Source organism: Podarcis vaucheri (assembly GCF_965113315.1).
Source record: "Podarcis vaucheri genome assembly, chromosome: 16".
Classification (NCBI taxonomy): Eukaryota; Metazoa; Chordata; class Lepidosauria; order Squamata; family Lacertidae; genus Podarcis; species Podarcis vaucheri.
Window position 1 is genome coordinate 24,905,323 of NC_138754.1, and position 18,127 is coordinate 24,923,449.

An 18,127-nucleotide genomic window follows, 5' to 3' on the forward strand; every position below is an offset into this window, starting at 1 on the left:
CTATTCAAAAGCTTTTACAGTGGTAGCTTGGTTGTCAAACTTAATCCGCTCCGGGAGTCCGTTCAACTCCCGGAACCATTCGAAAACCAAAGCTTGGCTGCAGGAGCTTCCTGTACCCAATCGGAAGCCGTGGAAGCCGTGTTGGATGTTCGTCTTCCGAAAAACATTTGCAAACTGAAACACTCACTTCCAGGTTTGCAGCGTTCAGGGGCCGATTTGCTCAGGAGCCAAGCCATTCAACAACCAAGGTACCACTGTACTTGCTGAACATAGAGCTAAAGAAGAATATATGCAAATTATTTACATTCACATGCTTATTCAAGCATCAGCTTAGTTTTTCTTAGTTGAAGATTACAGCTTCTTTACAGATTAAAACAAGCTGTGTTTTTCTCTCTTTCCAATACTTGCACGCAGTTCCAACTGAGAGGTTTCCACTTTCTCCTTCTGGCAGACTTGTCCTTATTGCTTCTTGGGAGAACATCAACTTCTGTACTTCTGTCTGTCACATTCACACAGAAACAGCATCATTCCTCTCCTGTATTGCGTTTAGAGAGAGAGTTATCTGATACAGTCTCTACTTCAATATTCAGGGAAATGCAGCAGTCACAGTCAAGTCACTCACAAAACAAAATGGAGAATGTAATAGGATGCTGCCCATGTGGCCAAAATTAGCCAATCACACGAGAGTTACTGGGTACGTTCCAGAATTACACACACAGCAATGACATTCAAGCATTCCCTGTTTCGGTAAATTAAATCACTATACTTGACAATAAAAACGTAAGAGCCCAATTGCCCGTCTAGTCCTGCTTCTTCACAGTGGGCGACCAGATGCCCTCATGGGAAGCCCTGACATGAAATTCTACTCAATATTGATCCAGAGCAGATTCCAACGTATAGTTAGCAGAGTAAACACGTTGCAGGATTCCCAAAAAATAAGACCAGAGGCAATTAATATTTCATCCAGCAGAGCTTTACTGCTACTGAAGGCAATTGAGCATAATGGTCACAAATCCAATACATTCAGGATTGGCACTGTCCATAAGAAATCCAGTTGCAGCAGACTTAACTTAAACTTACAATAACTTACAATAAGATTAAAACCTTCACACTAAGCATACTATGTACAGAACACCACACAGTTGGAAAGAAAGATAGAAAAAAGTAAAACTCAGGCTCCTTCTGGCCGTATTATTATTATTATAGTCAGTATGACCTTGACAGAAAGAGATAACAGAACCAGTTTAAGCCAGCTGTACTCAGCTTCTCTGAAGGAATAACCCAAACATCATTGTAATAGGTATGAGTTACTCGTGCGTAAACTGGTGCCTTTCTCGGTTAATTTGCCTTGTCAAACCTTTCTGACTGCACAGCCCCTTCTCATCGTGGCTGCCTCAGTCACTGGCAGAATCCGTCAGTGGGTGTTTCTTGAACCTCTTCCAACATAAAAGTTGTTTGACACCCAGTCTTCTCCTCCTCTCACTGCGCGGGAGTCTTCTGCGCAGGGAAGGCGTGGGTAGCGGAGGACCTGGGCTCTCCTCGCTGATGTCCAGTGAAGAGTCCTGGAGCCCTCTCTCCAATTCCCCTGTCTGCCTCCCCTTTATCCCTGGTGTTGCGCTGATTGGCTTCCCCCTCTACTGAGCTGTTTCTTCCCCTGCTGCTGGGTCCTTTGCCAGCATCATCTGGGAGCCTCCCCTTCGCCTCTCACTCTGATGTCAGTTCCCTAACAATCATGAACCTTCTGCTTGTTTCTTTCACACAGAGAAGCTTCCAGAAGCCTCTTGAATTAATTAGAATAGGAACGATCTCTACACATCAGATCAATACTTTCTGTACCAAGAAATGCAAACTAACAAGCCCCACCAGCAGGATGTGGGCCTAACAGCACTCTCACTCTAAAAAAGCCTTCTCTAACCCAGTGCCCTCCAGATATTGCTGGATTCTAACATTAACCAGCCCTAGCCAGCTTGTCTAATGGTCAGGGATGAAGGAAGTTGTGCTTTTAAACATCAGGAGTGAACCAAGTTGAGGAAGGTTGCTCTAGACCATGAGCTGGGTGGGACGCGGCTGCTGGCGGACGGAGGGGCTTTGAATCCTCAATGTTCCTTCCTAGGTGACAGGCCTAGTCATGGATGCGGAGGGCACAAGTCACTATGTCATGTCTGGCACGTGGGACGAGAAGATGGAATGCTCCAAAATCGTGCAGAGCAGCCAAGGAAACGGCAGCTCAGAGGGCAAGGTGCCCAAAACCGTCTACCAGACGCTGTCCCCCAAGGTCCTGTGGCAGAAATACCCTCTTCCGTGAGTCTGCCCAACAGGGCTCGGGTGCCGCGGGTGTCGCCAAACCCACATGCCTGCGTATTTTAGGGGCTGGTGTAAGAATCACGTTTCCGTGGCTAGTGGGTCTGACAAACGGCAAACAATCTTGTCTCCAGATGTTTGCCTCTCCAGATGTTGCCAAACGGCATCTCCCATCAGCCCCTGCAACCAATGGCGAGGGATGATGGGAGTTGTAGTTCAGCAACACCTGGAGGGCCCCAGACTACCTATTATACTGAGTCAGACCATTAGTCTTGTCTCTGTTGCTGCTCCCTTATCTGGCTGATGGTGGTTCTGGGAGGTCGCTGGTAGAGGTCATCCTTTTCAAGCACAGAGACCCAGAAGTGAACCCTGGACCTGCTAACGTTCTGCTGCTGCAGGGCAGGGGGAGGGAGGGTGTAACAGGTGCAGAAATCCAAATGGCAGCCTGCCTGCCCTCGTTTTAACTTTCCGAAGTAGCATTTATATCCCACCTCTCCTCCAAAGAGTGTGTGCCTGGGTTTTCCTCTCTGTGTTTTACCCCTCACAACACCTTTGCGAGGTAGGCACCCTTTTGGCAATTCCCCAAGAGTTCTGTGGCAGCCCCTGTGGAATTCCTTCCTGGCGAGAGGTGCTCCTTGCACATTACAGAGCTTTTGTCATAAGCTGAAAACCGCTTTATCCTGACCTTTGACACATACACACAAAGAATATATAGGTAAAGGTAAAGGGACCCCTGACCATTAGGTCCAGTCGTGGTCGACTCTGTGGTTGCGGCGCTCATCTCGCTTTACTGGCCGAGGGAGCCAGCGTACAGCTTCTGGGTCATGTGGCCAGCATGACTAAGCTGCTTCTGGCGAACCAGAGCAGCGCACAGAAATGCCATTTACCTTCCCACTGAAGTGGTACCTATTTATCTACTTACACTTTAACATGCTTTTGAACTGCTAGGTTGGCAGGAGCAGGGACCGAGCAATGGGAGCTCACCCCGTCGCAGGGATTCAAACCGCCGACCTTCTGATCGGCAAATCCTAGGCTCTGTGGTTTAACCCACAGTGCCAGCTGCGTCCCCTAAAGAATATATGCTCATCCTATTTGTCTGATTGCAAATTGTTTTAGCCAATTTTAAATATTGTATTTTTATAATGTTGTCATTTTCCCCCTTGGACCTCATGGCGAAGGGCCAGTAAGAAAACCAGGAAATATTAGTAAGCAGCTGTACAGGCCAAGAGGCAGTAACTGGCCCAAGGTCACCTGCCAGAGAGCTTTGTGGTTTAGTGTGTGTTTGAACCCTTGTCTCTCGTGGCCTAAGTTCCACGCCCTAAGGTATTCTAGTCACTATTATTATTTACTAAGTATATTAGGTGGGGTTTTTGCCATGGCCACTCAAAGTGACTTAGAGTATTTTAAGCAATATTAAAAAACAACAACCATACATACAAACATGAAAACCAGCATTAAAAAAATCTAAAATATAATCTTGTTTGTTTGCTTTTAACTACATTAAAGCATCTCACCTGTGCAAAAATGCCATAGATAATTAAAAGCCAAGGCCTGGTGAAAAGAGAATGCTTTTGTCTGGTGCCTAAGGATATGTAGCAGTGGCGCCCGGCGAGTCTCCCTGGGGAGAGCATTCCCACAGGCAGGAAGCCACATTGAAACGGCCCGTTTTTGGGTTTCCACACTATGCTCATAACTACATTGGCATGATTGCGCACCACTGGGGCCTGATCCCTTGGGAAGTTCTTTCTGTGTCAGTTGAAGTGCAGCTGCATGTGATCAGTTAATCACGTGCAAAAATGCCACCGCATGTTTTTATTTTATTTTATTTTATTTATTTATTTATTGAATTTATATACCGCCCTGTACCTGGAGGTCTCAGGGCGGTTCACAGAAAAGATCACAATATATAAAATAAAAATAAAAACAATACCCCCCTCCCCTGCAAAAAAGAGTCACATTTTTAAAATGGCATAGGATGTCCATCAGGTCAACCAAAGGCCTGGTTAAAAAGGAATGTGTTTGCCTGGCGCCTAAAGGTGTATAATGAAGGCACCAGGCGCACTTCCCTGGGAAGAGCATTCCACAGACGGGGAGCCACTGCAGAGAAGGCCCCGTTCTCGTGTTGCCACCCTCTGGATCTCTTGAGGAGGAGGCACACGAAGAACGGCCTCAGAATATGATCTCAGGGTAGGTTCATATGGAAAGAGGCTGTCCTTGAGGTATTGTGGTCCGGAGCCATTTAAGGCTTTATAGATCAAAACCAGCACTTTGAATTGGGTCCGGAAACTAATCGGTAGCCAGTGCAGTCGGACCAGGATCGGTGTAATATGCTCAATCCGTCTTGAGCAACCATCTTGCTGAGTTCTGCACTAGCTAAAGTTTCTGAACCGTCTTCAGAGGCAGCCCTATGTATAACGCATTGCAGTAATCTAACTTTGAAGTTAGCAGAGCATAGACAACAGTAGTTTGGCTATCCCTGTTCAGGGGCGCCGACTTATAAAAAATATTGGGGGAGCCCGCGAAAGCTCATGAATAATAAATAAGCTCATGAATATGCAGATAAAGTGGCGCCGCCTCCTCGTGAGCGAATAGGGGAGAGCGTGCTGCGCCTATTAATCAGCTCCGAAGGAAATTGGGTGGAGCTTTTGCTCGGGAGGGAGGGCAGGAGGCATGCAGCCCGACCCTGTGCATTTTGGGCTGGGGGAGCGGTGGTGCTCTGCTGGAGGGGCGCCCGAGATTATTGGGGGGGCAGAGCCCCCCCAAACGAATTTTTGAGGGGGCTCGGGCCCCCTCAGGCCCCATGGAGTTGGCGCCTATGTCCCTGTTATGATCTTAGCCATGGGAAGGGGACTTCAGATGGCCAAACACTAAGCCCGTTCATGCAATGGACACACGCTCTTTCTTAAACCGGCCATGGGTCTTCCTCCTGCAGGGAGAACGCTGAAAACATGTACTTCTTCTCCAACCTGGCTTTGACGCTGAACGAGCCCGAGGAGAGGATAGCCCCCACGGACAGCCGCCAGAGGCCTGACCAGCGGCTCATGGAGAACGGCAAGTGGGACGAAGCCAACGCAGAGAAGCAGCGGCTGGAAGAGAAACAGCGGGCCGTGCGGCGCAAGCGGGAGGCAGAGGCGGCAGAGGCCCTGGAGGAAGGTACGGGTCACTGGCCACTCTGGGCGGCTTCCAATCAAGTGTTAAAAAGAATACAGCATTAAATATTAAAAACTTCCCTAAACAGGGCTGCCTTCAGATGTCTTTTAAAAAGAAGATAGCTGCTTATTTCCTTCACATCTGAAGGGAGGGCGTTCCACAGGGCGGGCGCCACTGCTGAGAAGGCCCTCTGTCTGGTTCCCTGTAACCTCACTTCTCGCAATGAGGGAACCGCCAGAAGGCCCTTGGAGCTGGACCTCAGTGTCCAGGCAGAACGATGGGGGTGGAGATGCTCCTTCAGGTATACAGGACCGAGGCCATTTAGGGCTTTAAAGGTCAGCACCAACACTTTGAATTGTGCTTGGAAACATACTGGGAGCCAATGTAGGTTTTTCAGGGCCACTGTTATGTGGTCTCAGTGGCTGCTTCCAGTCCCAGCCGTATTCTGGATTTGCTGTAGTTTCTGGGTCACTTTCAAAAGTAGCTCCACATAGAGGGCACTGCAGTAGTCCAAGCGGGAGATAACCAGAGCATGCACCCCTCTGGCAAAACAGTGCACAGGCAAATTTGTTGGACTACAAGTCCCATCGGCCTCAGCCATGCATCAACCGGTCATGCTGGCCAGGGCTGATGGCAGCTGGTAATCCAAAACATTTGGAGGGCACCAGGTTGGTATTAATGGAAGACCCACATAGCAACCAGCCGTGGAAAAAATGGGCCACACATATAGAAAGGAATTGAGGAACCCAAGGATTAGATTGCATCACAAGTCAATGGCCCCGAGAATGGAGCATGTGGTTTGAGTCTTCATCAAGGGTTGACCTGTCTGTTGCGTCATCATCCTGTGTTGTGTCATCATCCTGTGAAACCCTTTAGAATCCTAGTGCATTCTTGTGGCAAATGGGGTACAGCTCAGTGCCAATGAAGGTGATCGTTGGAAGATGCAGGACAGATAAAAAAGAAAGTCATCCTTTAAGCAGCGCGTAGTTGAAACTATGAAACTCCCTGCCACAGGAGGCAGGGCTGGCCCCCAACTTGGGTGCCTTTAAAAGAGGATTGGACAAATTCATGGAGGAGGGGGCTGTTGGTGGCTCCTAGCCTGTGCGTTTTTTCTTTAAAAAATGTTTAGGGCTACTCTCATTTTGACTCAAGAAAATCACCATTTTATAGTTCAAATCAGGAAAAATAAATACAGTAAACGGACAAAAGTACAGAGAACATGCATTACCTCATATTACGCAGCCGACAGCTCACAGAAACTTCCACATTGGCATGGAATTGTGTGCACTAACATCTTCCCGGTTCCTCTGCTTGCTGTTGGTGTCCGTTGCCAGATATCCTTTCAAAAACCATGAATTTTCATACACTGAAGGCTTAAACAAAGGGGAGGGCCTACCAATTATAGAAACGTTAAGTTGGCTACAGTGTCTAAATGCATTCCACACTGCTTCACACATTAAACGCCCGCTTCTGTCCGAGACTCGGGAGAAACCATGACAGAAAATGAGGCCACCATCGGGGGTAGCAACAGAACTGGCGATTCACTGTGCTAGAGAAGAAACGAAAACTTAATTTTTTTAGTATCTTCTCCCGTTAGATTCACAAAATGTTTAGGGGTATGCGTACCCCTGTGTCGTTGTCCCCCTTAAAAAAACCACTGCTCCTAGCCATGATGGACGTCCTTTGCCCCCACAGATGGAGACAGCGATGCTTCTGAATGCCAGTTGCTGGAGACCATAAGAAGGGAAAATGTGCTCTGGTCCTGGCTTCCCACAGGCACCTGGTTGGCCACTGCGAGAACAGGACTCTTCTTACGTAAATTCCAAGACCGCTGTGTTAACCTCTTCCCTCTTCCTTTTCTTTACAGGCAAGGACTACAGAGGCTACAGCCCGCTGTGGTTTGAGCGGAAGGTCGACCCGGTCACCGGGGAGCTGATGTGCGTTTACAAAGGTGGATACTGGGAAGCGAAGGAGGAGCAGCAATGGAGTGCATGCCCCAATATATTCTGAGCGGCTTCTGAGCCGGACTGGCGTCTCCCGGGGCGGAAGGGGAGCCTCCCTCCTCATCCTGCCCACGGGAAAGAAGAGCTGGTAGCAGAAGCACTCCAGGCAACGACCTGCTGGTCAACACACACTTCAAAGAAACACAAGAGTTTAAATAAATGCAGATTATTTAAAAAAGAGAAAAGAGAAAAACTGCAAGATGAAAACCAAACAGGGAATTCCAAACCTATTTTTATGCACTAATGAAATGGCATTTGGGGGTGTGGTTTTTTTTCCTTTTAAGTGACTTTTTAAAGCTACCAATTAGGATTGAGAGATGATGGATTTTTTTTCTTTTCTTTTCTTTTTAAGCCTGGCCTATTTATTGCTGCATCAGGAGATGCAGCCTCCTTACATATTTTGAGCTTCCGGTTCTCTTAACCGAAGCTCTGACATTTCCAAAGATGCACGTATTTGTGGGGGAATGATGTATGTTTGATTCTTTTTTTCTTTCTTTCTCATTTGTGCTCTGGGGACTTGAAATATCTTTTATATATAAAATAGTATACGTATAATTCAGGTTCTTTTTCTCTAGATGCAGCAACTCCCTAAGCCACGTCCCAGATGGGTCCTAAATTCTAGGGAGAAAGTGCGGTGTCCGGGGGTGTGGAGGGGGGGGAGTTAACAAGCCAATAACTTTCCCCAACCCCATTTTGAGTTTTGCATCTTTGGAGAAAGGTTGGAGGAGCGTTCTGACAACTGTGGTTTAAGTTCCCTCCCATGCTTTTTGGAGTACTTGGATCCAGTATCGGTCAGCAGGCAATATTTTTGTTACTTCGTCTTTAAAAATCAAGTCTCTGGACGGTTTTGTGTGTTGGAGCGTGTATGGCCATTTAATTTTGGTTCCGTAATCACTCCTTTGGTAGAGAAGTCCCCCTTTTGCCAGCTGGTTGTTCTTTTCCGAAAGGACTTTCCCGGTGCGGCTAGGCTTGGGGAGAGCTGGAGATGAGCCCTGGCACGCCTCGATGCCATCTTGCTAGTTCCTACCCCCCCTCACTTTGAGATTGCGGCACAGGAGCTGGGTGCAAGCCCAGGCAGGGTGGAACTGAAGGCTCCCCCACACTCTATTTGGTTAGAAACAGCACCCTCCTTCTCCATCACACAACCACAAGGCTGCTCATTCACACAGCCAGCAGTCACAACAAACTGCTGAGCCCCTGGCGCCGTGGATCAATGTGACGCCGGTGGCGAGGCGCATCTGGGCAGCACTCTCTCCATGCACAAACGTGAGACACCTCTGTGGGCCTCGCTGGCGCCATCTTTGTAGGAAGCACACATGGACACTCCCTCTCCTTGCTTGCTGTCCTCTTCATCAGAGGCCTGGTGACTCTGGAGGATGCAGAGAGCGGAGCTGGCGAAGATGCCAGGGGGCACTGCCCTCTGCTGCAGTCAAGGGGAAAGTGGGTTTTCCAAGGACAAACGCCTTCATCCCAGATGCCTCACAAGTAGCAAGTCAAAATGTGCTCTCTGTCTTTCTCAGAGTAACCCATTCTCTCTCCTGCCCCCGTTTGTCATTCAAGGCTAGCCACTGAGCTACCGACAAACCCACATTCTCTGAAATCGCAGAGGCATTGATACCATTTTGCCAGCTGTTCTTAAATTGCCCGACTGACCACCTTTCTCCCCTGACCAGAACTTGCACAAGCAGGCCCTAGTTCTGGTTTTTTTTGGGGGGGTGTTCCAGGGAAGTTCTGCCTGGCACCTGGATTTGCACGTCCCTCTTTCAAACCGGCTGGTTTGCCGATGCTGAAGGCCTGGCTGCCTGGTGTTTCCCTGTGAAAGAATGGTGCTTGGGACAAATGTCCCTTACGTGCAATGGGCCTGGCGGCTCTTTTTGAGAACTGAACAGGGTCCATAAGGCCTTTTGCCTTTGGAAAATAACAGAGCCGCCCAGTCCTCTGGCTCACAAAATCACATCTTGACAGATGCAGGAACCAGTGGATTTCTTGTGGCCAGGCACATTTTTGCGGGGCGGCGGGGAGAAAACGAGCAATAACGAACTTCAGGGCTTCACTCTCTGCCCCCAGATTGCAAAGGGGAGGTCTTGAGTCAGGATATCCCCCAGAGGGATTTCCAAAAACCCTTTCCCCCACAGCACCTGTAGGAACTGATATTTACTCTCTGCGTTTCCAAGTATATATGTATATATATGCACACACACCTTTGCACAGTATATTTATATATTTATACAAATCTACATAACCTGTGCAAATACACACACACACACAAACACGCATATACACACCGTACAATGTAACTGTAGTGACTGAACATCAGTATGCCAACAGCTGATTTCAGTGTGCTCTTTAATCTTAATTATTTATTTGCTTCTAATTTATATATATTATATATATAAAGATATATATAAAATTATTTTTGTTTAAATTTGTATGGTACATAAAGTAGGGGGGGATAATAATGAAGACGGGTGTGTGCCTCTGTCTGAATTTTCTTTTTATAGTGCAAATTACATGTACGGTAAATCTTGATTCCTCTTTTCAGGGTAGGTGTCCTCTGTCTCGCTTTCTTTCTTAACGAGAAAAATAAAAGTGTCGAGGTTAGAGGCACCATCCATGCTGAGCTCCTGTTCATTTCAATGGCTTGCGCAGGAGAGCGGTCTCCAGGATTGTGCCCCCAGACCATTGATTTATACATAGAGAGAGGAGATAAGGGTCTTGCCTTGCTAACATTTGCTCCAAAGCCGCAGACTGAATAGATTCAGCAGGCCGGGTGTGCGCCGGCTTCCTCTGGAGCAAGCCCGTTTCTCCCAGCGGGTGTTTAAAAGGAGATGCTCCTGGTAGATAATGCTTCTAAGGGTCCTGATTGCTCGGCCTCCCCCAAACCTGTGCGCTTCCAGATGTTTTGGACTACTGGGGAAGGCTGATCCATATCCAGTGTGGGGAAGCTTTGGCCCTCCAGATGTTGCTGCAATGCAATTCCCATCGTCCCCAGCCATGGGCCATGCTTGCTGGATCTGATGGGAGTTTATCTGGGGAGCCAAAGGTTCCCCCACACCCAAATCTAGAAGAAGAAACCATCCCTTTCTATAGAAAGCAACACATTTCCTGTTCCTGAAAATTCCCATCAAGCCAAAACAGTAGCTTCTAATGCAGTGTTCCTCCTGTGTTTTACTTGAAAAAAATTACTCAAGGTACTACCACTTTTGGGGTGCTTCTTTTGGATTTGTTTCCCCTCACTCCTGTATCCTGGTGAGGGGTGGGAATGTAAATGTATGTGTCTGAATTTTTATTTTTTTAAAAGTCAAACCTGCTGCAGCAGTGTTGCCAAAGCCCACGACGAACTGCTATATATATACGTATATATAGATAACGTCTCGATTGAGTCAGCATTATGTCTTCGACAAGGGTAGTTTTTCTTAGGTAACAACAACATGCTGCAAAACTCGTGGGCAGAAACGAAAGAAGTTTGATGCCGTTCTTGAAAATCTGATGTGTGTGTGTGTGTGTGTGTAGAACAGTTGTACTCCAAATGAATTGAGAGAGGGTTTTAATTTGGATAAAGGATTTCTTTCAAACACACTTTTTGAAAATTGACTTTCCCCTGTTCATACATACAGCCTAGCGTGGAGGCAGTTCTGTGAGCTCTGAGGCTGCAAACGGGTGTCGTTTTTCCAGAATCGAAAGGGGAAGCGACAGAGCCGTTGCTGCACCAACGTGGGCACAGAAACCATTTTTTGTTGTTGCGTCCATTACCTGTACAAGTATGGCATGTTTTGTTTTTAATGCTTGAAAAACCCACCAACCTATTTGGCCTGAAGTCACAGTGGGACAGGAAAGGATATCTCCCTCCAGGGATTACGTTTCTTCACCTTTTACTTTCTGCAGCAGGAGACAGTTCTGCAATGTGGGGGTCTCGTTTTTTTCTCTTTCCAGACAGCTGATGCACCATCTTCAGAAATGGGAATGGCTTGCTGGAGAATTAAAACAGGTCTGTTGCATTGTGAGGAGCTGCTCTCCAATAGTTGAGGATGATGGGTGTCTGGCTTTTTGCCAGACTGGTTCTTTCCCCTGCCACAAAGTGTAGCATTTTCCCAGAACTTCCGAGCCAACGTGATCCAGTCTGCTGGACCGCCTCAGATGGATTATTCTGCACAAGCTTTTCCTAACCTGGTTTCCTCCCAGTGTTTTAGACTACAGCTCCCATCAGCCCCCAAGATCACTTCGCCGTGCTGGCTGGGGCTGATGGGAGTTGTAGTCTAAAACATCTGGAAAGCACCAGGTAAGAGAGGGGAGCCGGAGCAACCGAGCAAGCAGTGGTTTTCAACTCTTTGTACACTCTTTCTCAGTTCAGTTTTTAATGCTGTAAAAAAATAAAAGATACAGGGGTTTCTTGCTTTGCTTTTGTTTTCACTTTAAAGGCCTAATTCAGTTTCATTTTTAAAAAAAAATAAAACGGACTGGGAATCACAGCTCTTTCTAACACCTTATTGTCTGTGCTTACTTGACTGTGAGTCTTAGCAAAGCAGTTTGTCACTTTCCCTCTTACCTTCAACTCAGCGGTAACAAGGCCTCGTTGCCGCTTAAATAAATGAAACCTGACAAGTGCAGGCTAGGCTCATTAGGCACCAGCACCTGAATGTGCAGGGATTGGAGCAGGAACGGGACATCCTGTTCCCAAAGCAGAATATCCTCCCAACGGACCAAGCCAAAGAGCTGAGTCTTTGGCCCGAACCCTGAGCAAATGACAGCGGCTTGACTAGAGATGGCACAACTCCACAGTCTGCCTTTAAGAAATAAAATGGGGAGAACATGGGAAGAAATGTTAAAATGCCATGCTCTGTAAAGGTAAAGGGACCCCTGACCAGTAGGTCCAGTCGTGTTCGACTCTGGGGTTGCAGCGCTCATCTCTCTTTATTGGCCAAGGGCGCCGGCGTACAGCTTCTGGGTCATGTGGTCAGCATGACTAAGCCGTTTCTGGCGAACCAGAGCAGCACACGGAAACGCCGTTTACCTTCCCACCAGAGCAGTACCTATTTATCTACTTGCACTTTGACGTGCTTTCGAACTGCTAGGTTGGCAGGAGCTGGGACCGAGCAATGGGAGCTTACCCTGTCGCGGGGATTCAAACCGCCGACCTTCTGATCAGCAAGTCCTAGGCTCAGTGGTTTAACCCACAGTACCACCCGCGTCCCTGCCATGCTCTGTAAGAGTGTTATATTGCAGGGGAAATATCAGACCGCTTGTCTGGGAGGTTTGTGGGCTTCCATTCCTTTCCTTTGAACTCACTTCCTAGCATTTCTGGAGAAGGTGCAGAAATGTCCTTTCTCCTCAGCAACCTGCCACCCACTCCTGCTGTCCACGGAAGCTTTGCAGCCAGGCATGGCACCCAAATTTGGGGAGTTTAATCGCAGCAGGGGAGTCACTCGGCAAAGCAGCCCCTTTAACCAAGAGCCTCTTCCTGTCCTCTCCTGCGTGACAGCGACACTTAACAAGAGCACCGTCTTCCTGGTCTTTTCTACTTTTGTCCAACCAGAGGATTTTAATGTCATTCTACTGTAAATGCTGGTTGAATGTAATACTTTCGAACAAATATTATTGTGAGCGCTCCCTCTTCGCTGACACGGTAATAATAATAAAAAGTGGATTCAGGAGTTTTAAACCTTAAACTGTGCTCCGACCCATCACTTCTGCCCAAAGGTGGGGGATCATGGGGAAGTTGGGCTGTTTCCTGGTTTGGAAGCAGCATTTGGAACCTCTGGCCTTCCAGATGTTGCAACTCCCCCATCACCCCTTAACCATTGGCTGTGCTGCTTGAGGCCAGTGGGGAGTCGAAAAACATCTGGAGGGCCACCAGTTCCCCACCCCTGGCTTGGAGAACCATTGCCTGATAGCTGAGAATTCACTGAAGTTGGAAGCGATGGGCAGCTTAAAGGTGGCCCATTAGTGGTGAATGTGCAAAAAGGAAAGATCAGGGGCTCACGGTTCTCTGTTCTTCCACCTGCGAGGTCAGTTGACTTTGGAAGGAAATACACACTGCATGTGCTCAGAGGCATGCGGCTTTGTATTATAACTTCCCATTTTCCCATCTGGATTTGGCAAAAGCTTCTGGGTCTTGGATCTTGGTCGAATTAAATTGCAGGTGGTAATGGGAGGGGGGGCTACCTAGTGCCTGAGGACCTTGATTAGCTGGAAATATGGGTAGGAAAGGCTGCTGAAGACATCCCCCCACAAATTTTCTTTGAAGCCACAAGAAGCACCATGAAGCCCAGCCTAATGACAATGATAGGCAATGAACTGTTTCTTAAGGAAACTTCACTGCATCCCTGCAATTGCCTGAGTGGCTACTTATCATTCCAGTGGATTCCAAGGGGACCTTGTTTCCTCCTCCATTATAATAATGTTTTTTTTTATTATTTATTTATACCAAATTTAAAAACCGGGCTCAGGGTGGCTAACAGCAAATATAAAACATTGATTAAAATGCAACTTAAAAACAGCATAAAACACCATAAAATACAGCATCAATATCGATAAAATCCTAAAATTCAGGAGTCATTTTGGGAAGGAAAAAAAGAACAAAACCAATCAGTAGACATCAAATGATCACCAGGGCTAAGTTGCCAAGTTGGTCCTACTAGGGCCAGCAAGGAGACCAGGGAAGAATTTAAATGTGGGGTCCCAGAAAGGGTTTCTTCATAGAAGAGGAAAGGGAATAGAGAATAGAGGATCAGGCTAATTCAAATTGAAGGCCAGGCGGAATAGCTCTTTCTTACAGGCCCTGCGGAAGATCAAGTCCTGCAGGGCCCTAGTCTCGTGGGGCAGAGCATTCCACCAGGTCGGAGCCGTCACTGAAAAAGCCCTGGCCCTGGTGGAGGATAGCCCGGCTTCCTTAGGGCCCTGGACCTTTAAGCTATTATTATTCATGGACCTTAGGGTCCTCTGTGGGACATACCAGGAGAGGCGGTCCCGTAAGTAGCAGCTGAAGCTAGGTGGCACCACTCCATGTACCAGCTCCTCCAGCATGTGACGGGCATCACAGCTGCTAGAGCCATCTCTGCAACCTAGTTGGTTTTGGACTGTGACATGCTAGTTGGTTGTAGTCCAAAACAGCTGGAAGGCACTAGGTTGGAGAAACGGCTGTGTCAGGGGAAGGCAGTTTCCCTTGGCTTCCATTCATCGCTACCAGTTTTGAAAAAGGATGTAGAGGGGCTCTTGACCTCAGGAACAGACGGACCATTTTAGTGGGATGCTTTTAAAACTATTTTGTTTTCTTTTTATCCTGCCCTCCATCGTGGAACTGAAGGTGGTGCATATTTATTTATAAAATACATTTATTCTGCAATTGCATAAAAAAACCAAAGCAGTGTACAACAAATACACACACACACACAAAATCACATAAAAAGTGTGATTGCAGATCATCAACCAGCTGTTATAGATGTTTTTCTTAATTTTCAGCATAAGCCTGGCAGCATTAAAAAACACACATTTGAAGGCTCTTCAGAAAGTGCACCCCCTGAATCTCTTGGAAGAGCATTCCAGAGGCCCAGGCCAATGACACTAAAGGCTTGGTTTTGTGTCACTGTCAAATGAATCTCACCAATTTGGGGGATGACAAGTGAAGCTTTACCTGGGACCTTTTCCTTTTGCAGGGGCCTTGATCTTCTATGAAGGCCTGTGCAGGACTCAAATGAAATAAACTCTGTGCAGCAGCCACCATTCATTTCAGGGCTTATGGAGGAAGACCTCATTCGTGCCCTCTCTTTTCAGGCCCCTGCAGTTGGTGGCGGTCGTGCAACAGGAAGGAGTAAAGTACTTGTGGGCAGGTGTGCGTGTGCAGAAGTTCAGGTCTCCACCTACACAGAAATCCCTTTCTACATTGCATTACAGTGGTACCTCCGGTTACATACCCTTCAGACTCCGCTAACCCAGAAATAGTAACTCGGGTTAAGAACTTTGCTTCAGGAGAACAGAAATCGTGCTCTGGCGGTGGGGCGCCAGCAGTGGGAGGCCCCATTAACTAAAGTGGTGCTTCAGGTTAAGAACAGTTTCAGGTTAAGAACGGACCTCCGGAACGAATTAAGTACTTAACCCGAGGTACCACTGTATAGCTGTAAAAAGGGTCAGATGGGAGGTGCGCTTGCAAAATGGTTGTGGTCCCAGGAGAAAGCTGGGTGGAGGTATAAGACCAACAGTACCCCCTTGTGGCGCATTCCCCCTTTATTTACAGATCATAGTTGACGCTTGGATCTGCAGACTACAGCCTTATAGCTATGGGCGTAGCCAGGATTTTTGTTGGGAAGCCAAAGATTTATTTTAGGAGCTTTTTTAAAGGAGATCCCGCCTCCTCAAGCAGTCGTTGAGCTTTTTTGGGGGGGGGGAGTCACGGGTTAAAATACCCCCAAAAGACGACATTACGGGAAGCAAGCTTCCTAGGGCGCGGAGGAGGGCAGGAATCTAGCGGGAAGTAATTGAGTATTTTCAATACTTTTTGCGGATCTGCCCCCCTCCCTTGGCTACGCCCATGCTTATAGCCTTGCTTTCCCTTAATGCTAGAGACTCGAGTGGTTGCCGAGGAGAAGCGCTTTGCACATGCACAAAGGCACCCTTTACCATTAACGCCTGTCTTCCCCCCCACCCCCGCCAGCCACAATGGTGGGTCTCTGCACCCCGACAGAGACGCACCCCTTCCCGCCGCCTCTTGCAACTTTCCGCCGAGCCGCGTTGTTTGGCAACGGGCACGACTCTCCACCAATAGGAGCGCTCCGGCCGCCCAGCGTTCCACGGTTGCCTGGCAACCCTGGCCCGGGGACGTTCCACGGTTGCAGAGGCGGCTCCGCGCTGGGGCGCGGTGGAGGGATGCGCGGCCTCGGGGCCACGGGTGAGTCCTGATCGCCCGGCTGGGGAGTGATGCAGAGCCCCGAGCTGCCGTGAGTGACCCTCCGACGTAGCCCGGAGCTCCCACCCGGCCCACACTTCCTCCTAAGGAGGAGCCCGGCAGGCAGAAACTTTTACTCCACCCGATCGCGCAGGAGGAAAGAGCGAGACTCCCGCGCCATCGCCCCCATAAAGTTGAAAACTCTCGTTCGTTTGGGAGCCCGGTTTATACTTTTGCACGGAAGCCATTTGACGGGGCTTTGCAATAAGAACATCGGAAGAGCTCTGCCAGCAACTTCATTTCCTAGGATTCTTTTGCAGGCTTCTTAAAGCTGCACGATATGGGGCCTTGTTTTAAACACCCCACTTTACTGATAACTTTCATGTCTTATTTCATGTAGAGGTGTCAATGATTAAGCAGTACATAAATCCTGATCAATAAAATAAAAATAAACAAATCTGTCCCCCAGCGCCTGGACGTTGGGTTTCTTTGCAGGGCCAAGGGAGCCTCTTTGCTCCTGTGGGCCCAGATTCTTTGCCTTTTGTCCCCTTCCTAGGAGTGATAAAAATGGCTTCCGTTCCCGAGAGACCAGGACCTTGGGCGAAGGATCACTGTGATTACCTGCTAGATTCCATTGATGCTCAACTCAGCCAGCTCCAGGTAAGTAGGTAGGGAAGGGATGGGCTTGTCTGGAGTTGTTCGTTGGGCAACGCTGGGTTTATACAGGACTGACTGAAAGATACCCTGGATTACGAAGGGAGACTTTTCCAGGGTGAGACCTGTTATCCATGGCAGTCCTGGTGCTGTCCTGCTGACCCGGGCACCTAGCTCAGTGGGTAGAGCATCCACTTTTGCTTGCAGAAGGTCCCAGCTCAATCCCTGGCTTCTCCAAGTAGGACTAGGAATGTCCCTTTGCCTGAAATCCTGGAGAGCTGCTGCCAGTCAGTGTAGACAGCATGGAGCTAGATGGACCAGCTGGTCTGACTCCATATAAGACCACCTTCTATGATGGGCGAGGGGCCATTGCTCCGTGGTAGAGCCTCTTCTTTGCATGCAGAAGGTCTCAGGTTCAATCCCTGGCTGGGAATAACCCTGGTCTGAAACCCTGGAGAGCTGCTGCCAGTCAGTGCAGACAACACTCAACAAGATGGGCCAGTTTTCTCACACAGCATAGGGAATCTTCTTGCATCGCTCCCTATCCAAGACCAACAGTTTGTTTTTCACCTCCACCCCTATGTTCAGGAGCCCAGCGGAATAATCAAGGGCAGCAGTGACAGTGGGAAGTCTTCTCTCAAGAAAACTGCGGGCACTAATGCCACAGCAGGTAAGACCTACCCTCTCCGCAGGCTGACCTTTAACCATGGCCCAAGCCTCTTTTCCTCAGTCTTCCCTTCTGCAAACTGGGCACAATTTATTTATTGGTCTGCATGTCTTAGATGTAAGACTTAAGCCAGGGAGAGACCTGGTCACAAATCCCCATTCAGTGATGAAGGCCAGCTTCCTTTCAGTCTAGTCTACCTCACAGGGTTGGTTTGAGGGTAAAATAGGAAAACCTTATGATTCATCAACTTCAGCTCTTGGGAGGAAGGGTGTGGGGTGGGAGGACAGTGTATACGTAAGTAGTCTGGCCTGTGTCGGACATTCAAATTTGGAAAAGAATCCATTGGAACGCTAAAATAATCTACATTGGAGGGAGGAGAAAAACCCCATCACGTTGGATTTTTCTGCTGCCAGGCCAGACAACAACACTGGTAGCTTGGATCGGTGCCTTCTTCTGCCTCCCTGCTGCAAAGAG

General features: G+C 48.2%; 2 protein-coding genes across 5 annotated transcripts in view; both read left to right on the forward strand.

The window, feature by feature from the left end:
- The window catches only part of OSBP2 (oxysterol binding protein 2), a gene marked incomplete at its 5' end in the record, with an annotated part of 159,727 nt that extends 149,661 nt beyond the window's left edge, over positions 1-10,066 (forward strand). For all 4 annotated transcript variants that reach the window (XM_082203116.1, XM_082203118.1, XM_082203117.1 and 1 more), the window contains 3 exons: positions 2,114-2,301; positions 5,234-5,454; positions 7,319-10,066. In XM_082203116.1, the coding sequence (XP_082059242.1) occupies positions 2,114-2,301; positions 5,234-5,454; positions 7,319-7,461 (552 nt within the window). In that variant the 3' untranslated portion in view covers positions 7,462-10,066. The remainder of the gene's footprint in view (positions 1-2,113; positions 2,302-5,233; positions 5,455-7,318) is intronic.
- A 6,040-nt stretch (positions 10,067-16,106) lies between these two features.
- Positions 16,107-18,127, forward strand: part of LOC309521656 (uncharacterized protein) — a gene marked incomplete at both ends in the record, with an annotated part of 29,225 nt that continues 27,204 nt past the window's right edge. Inside the window, 3 exons of the mRNA XM_082204367.1 lie at positions 16,107-16,335; positions 16,889-16,992; positions 17,575-17,656. Coding sequence (XP_082060493.1) covers positions 16,107-16,335; positions 16,889-16,992; positions 17,575-17,656 — 415 coding nt within the window. The remainder of the gene's footprint in view (positions 16,336-16,888; positions 16,993-17,574; positions 17,657-18,127) is intronic.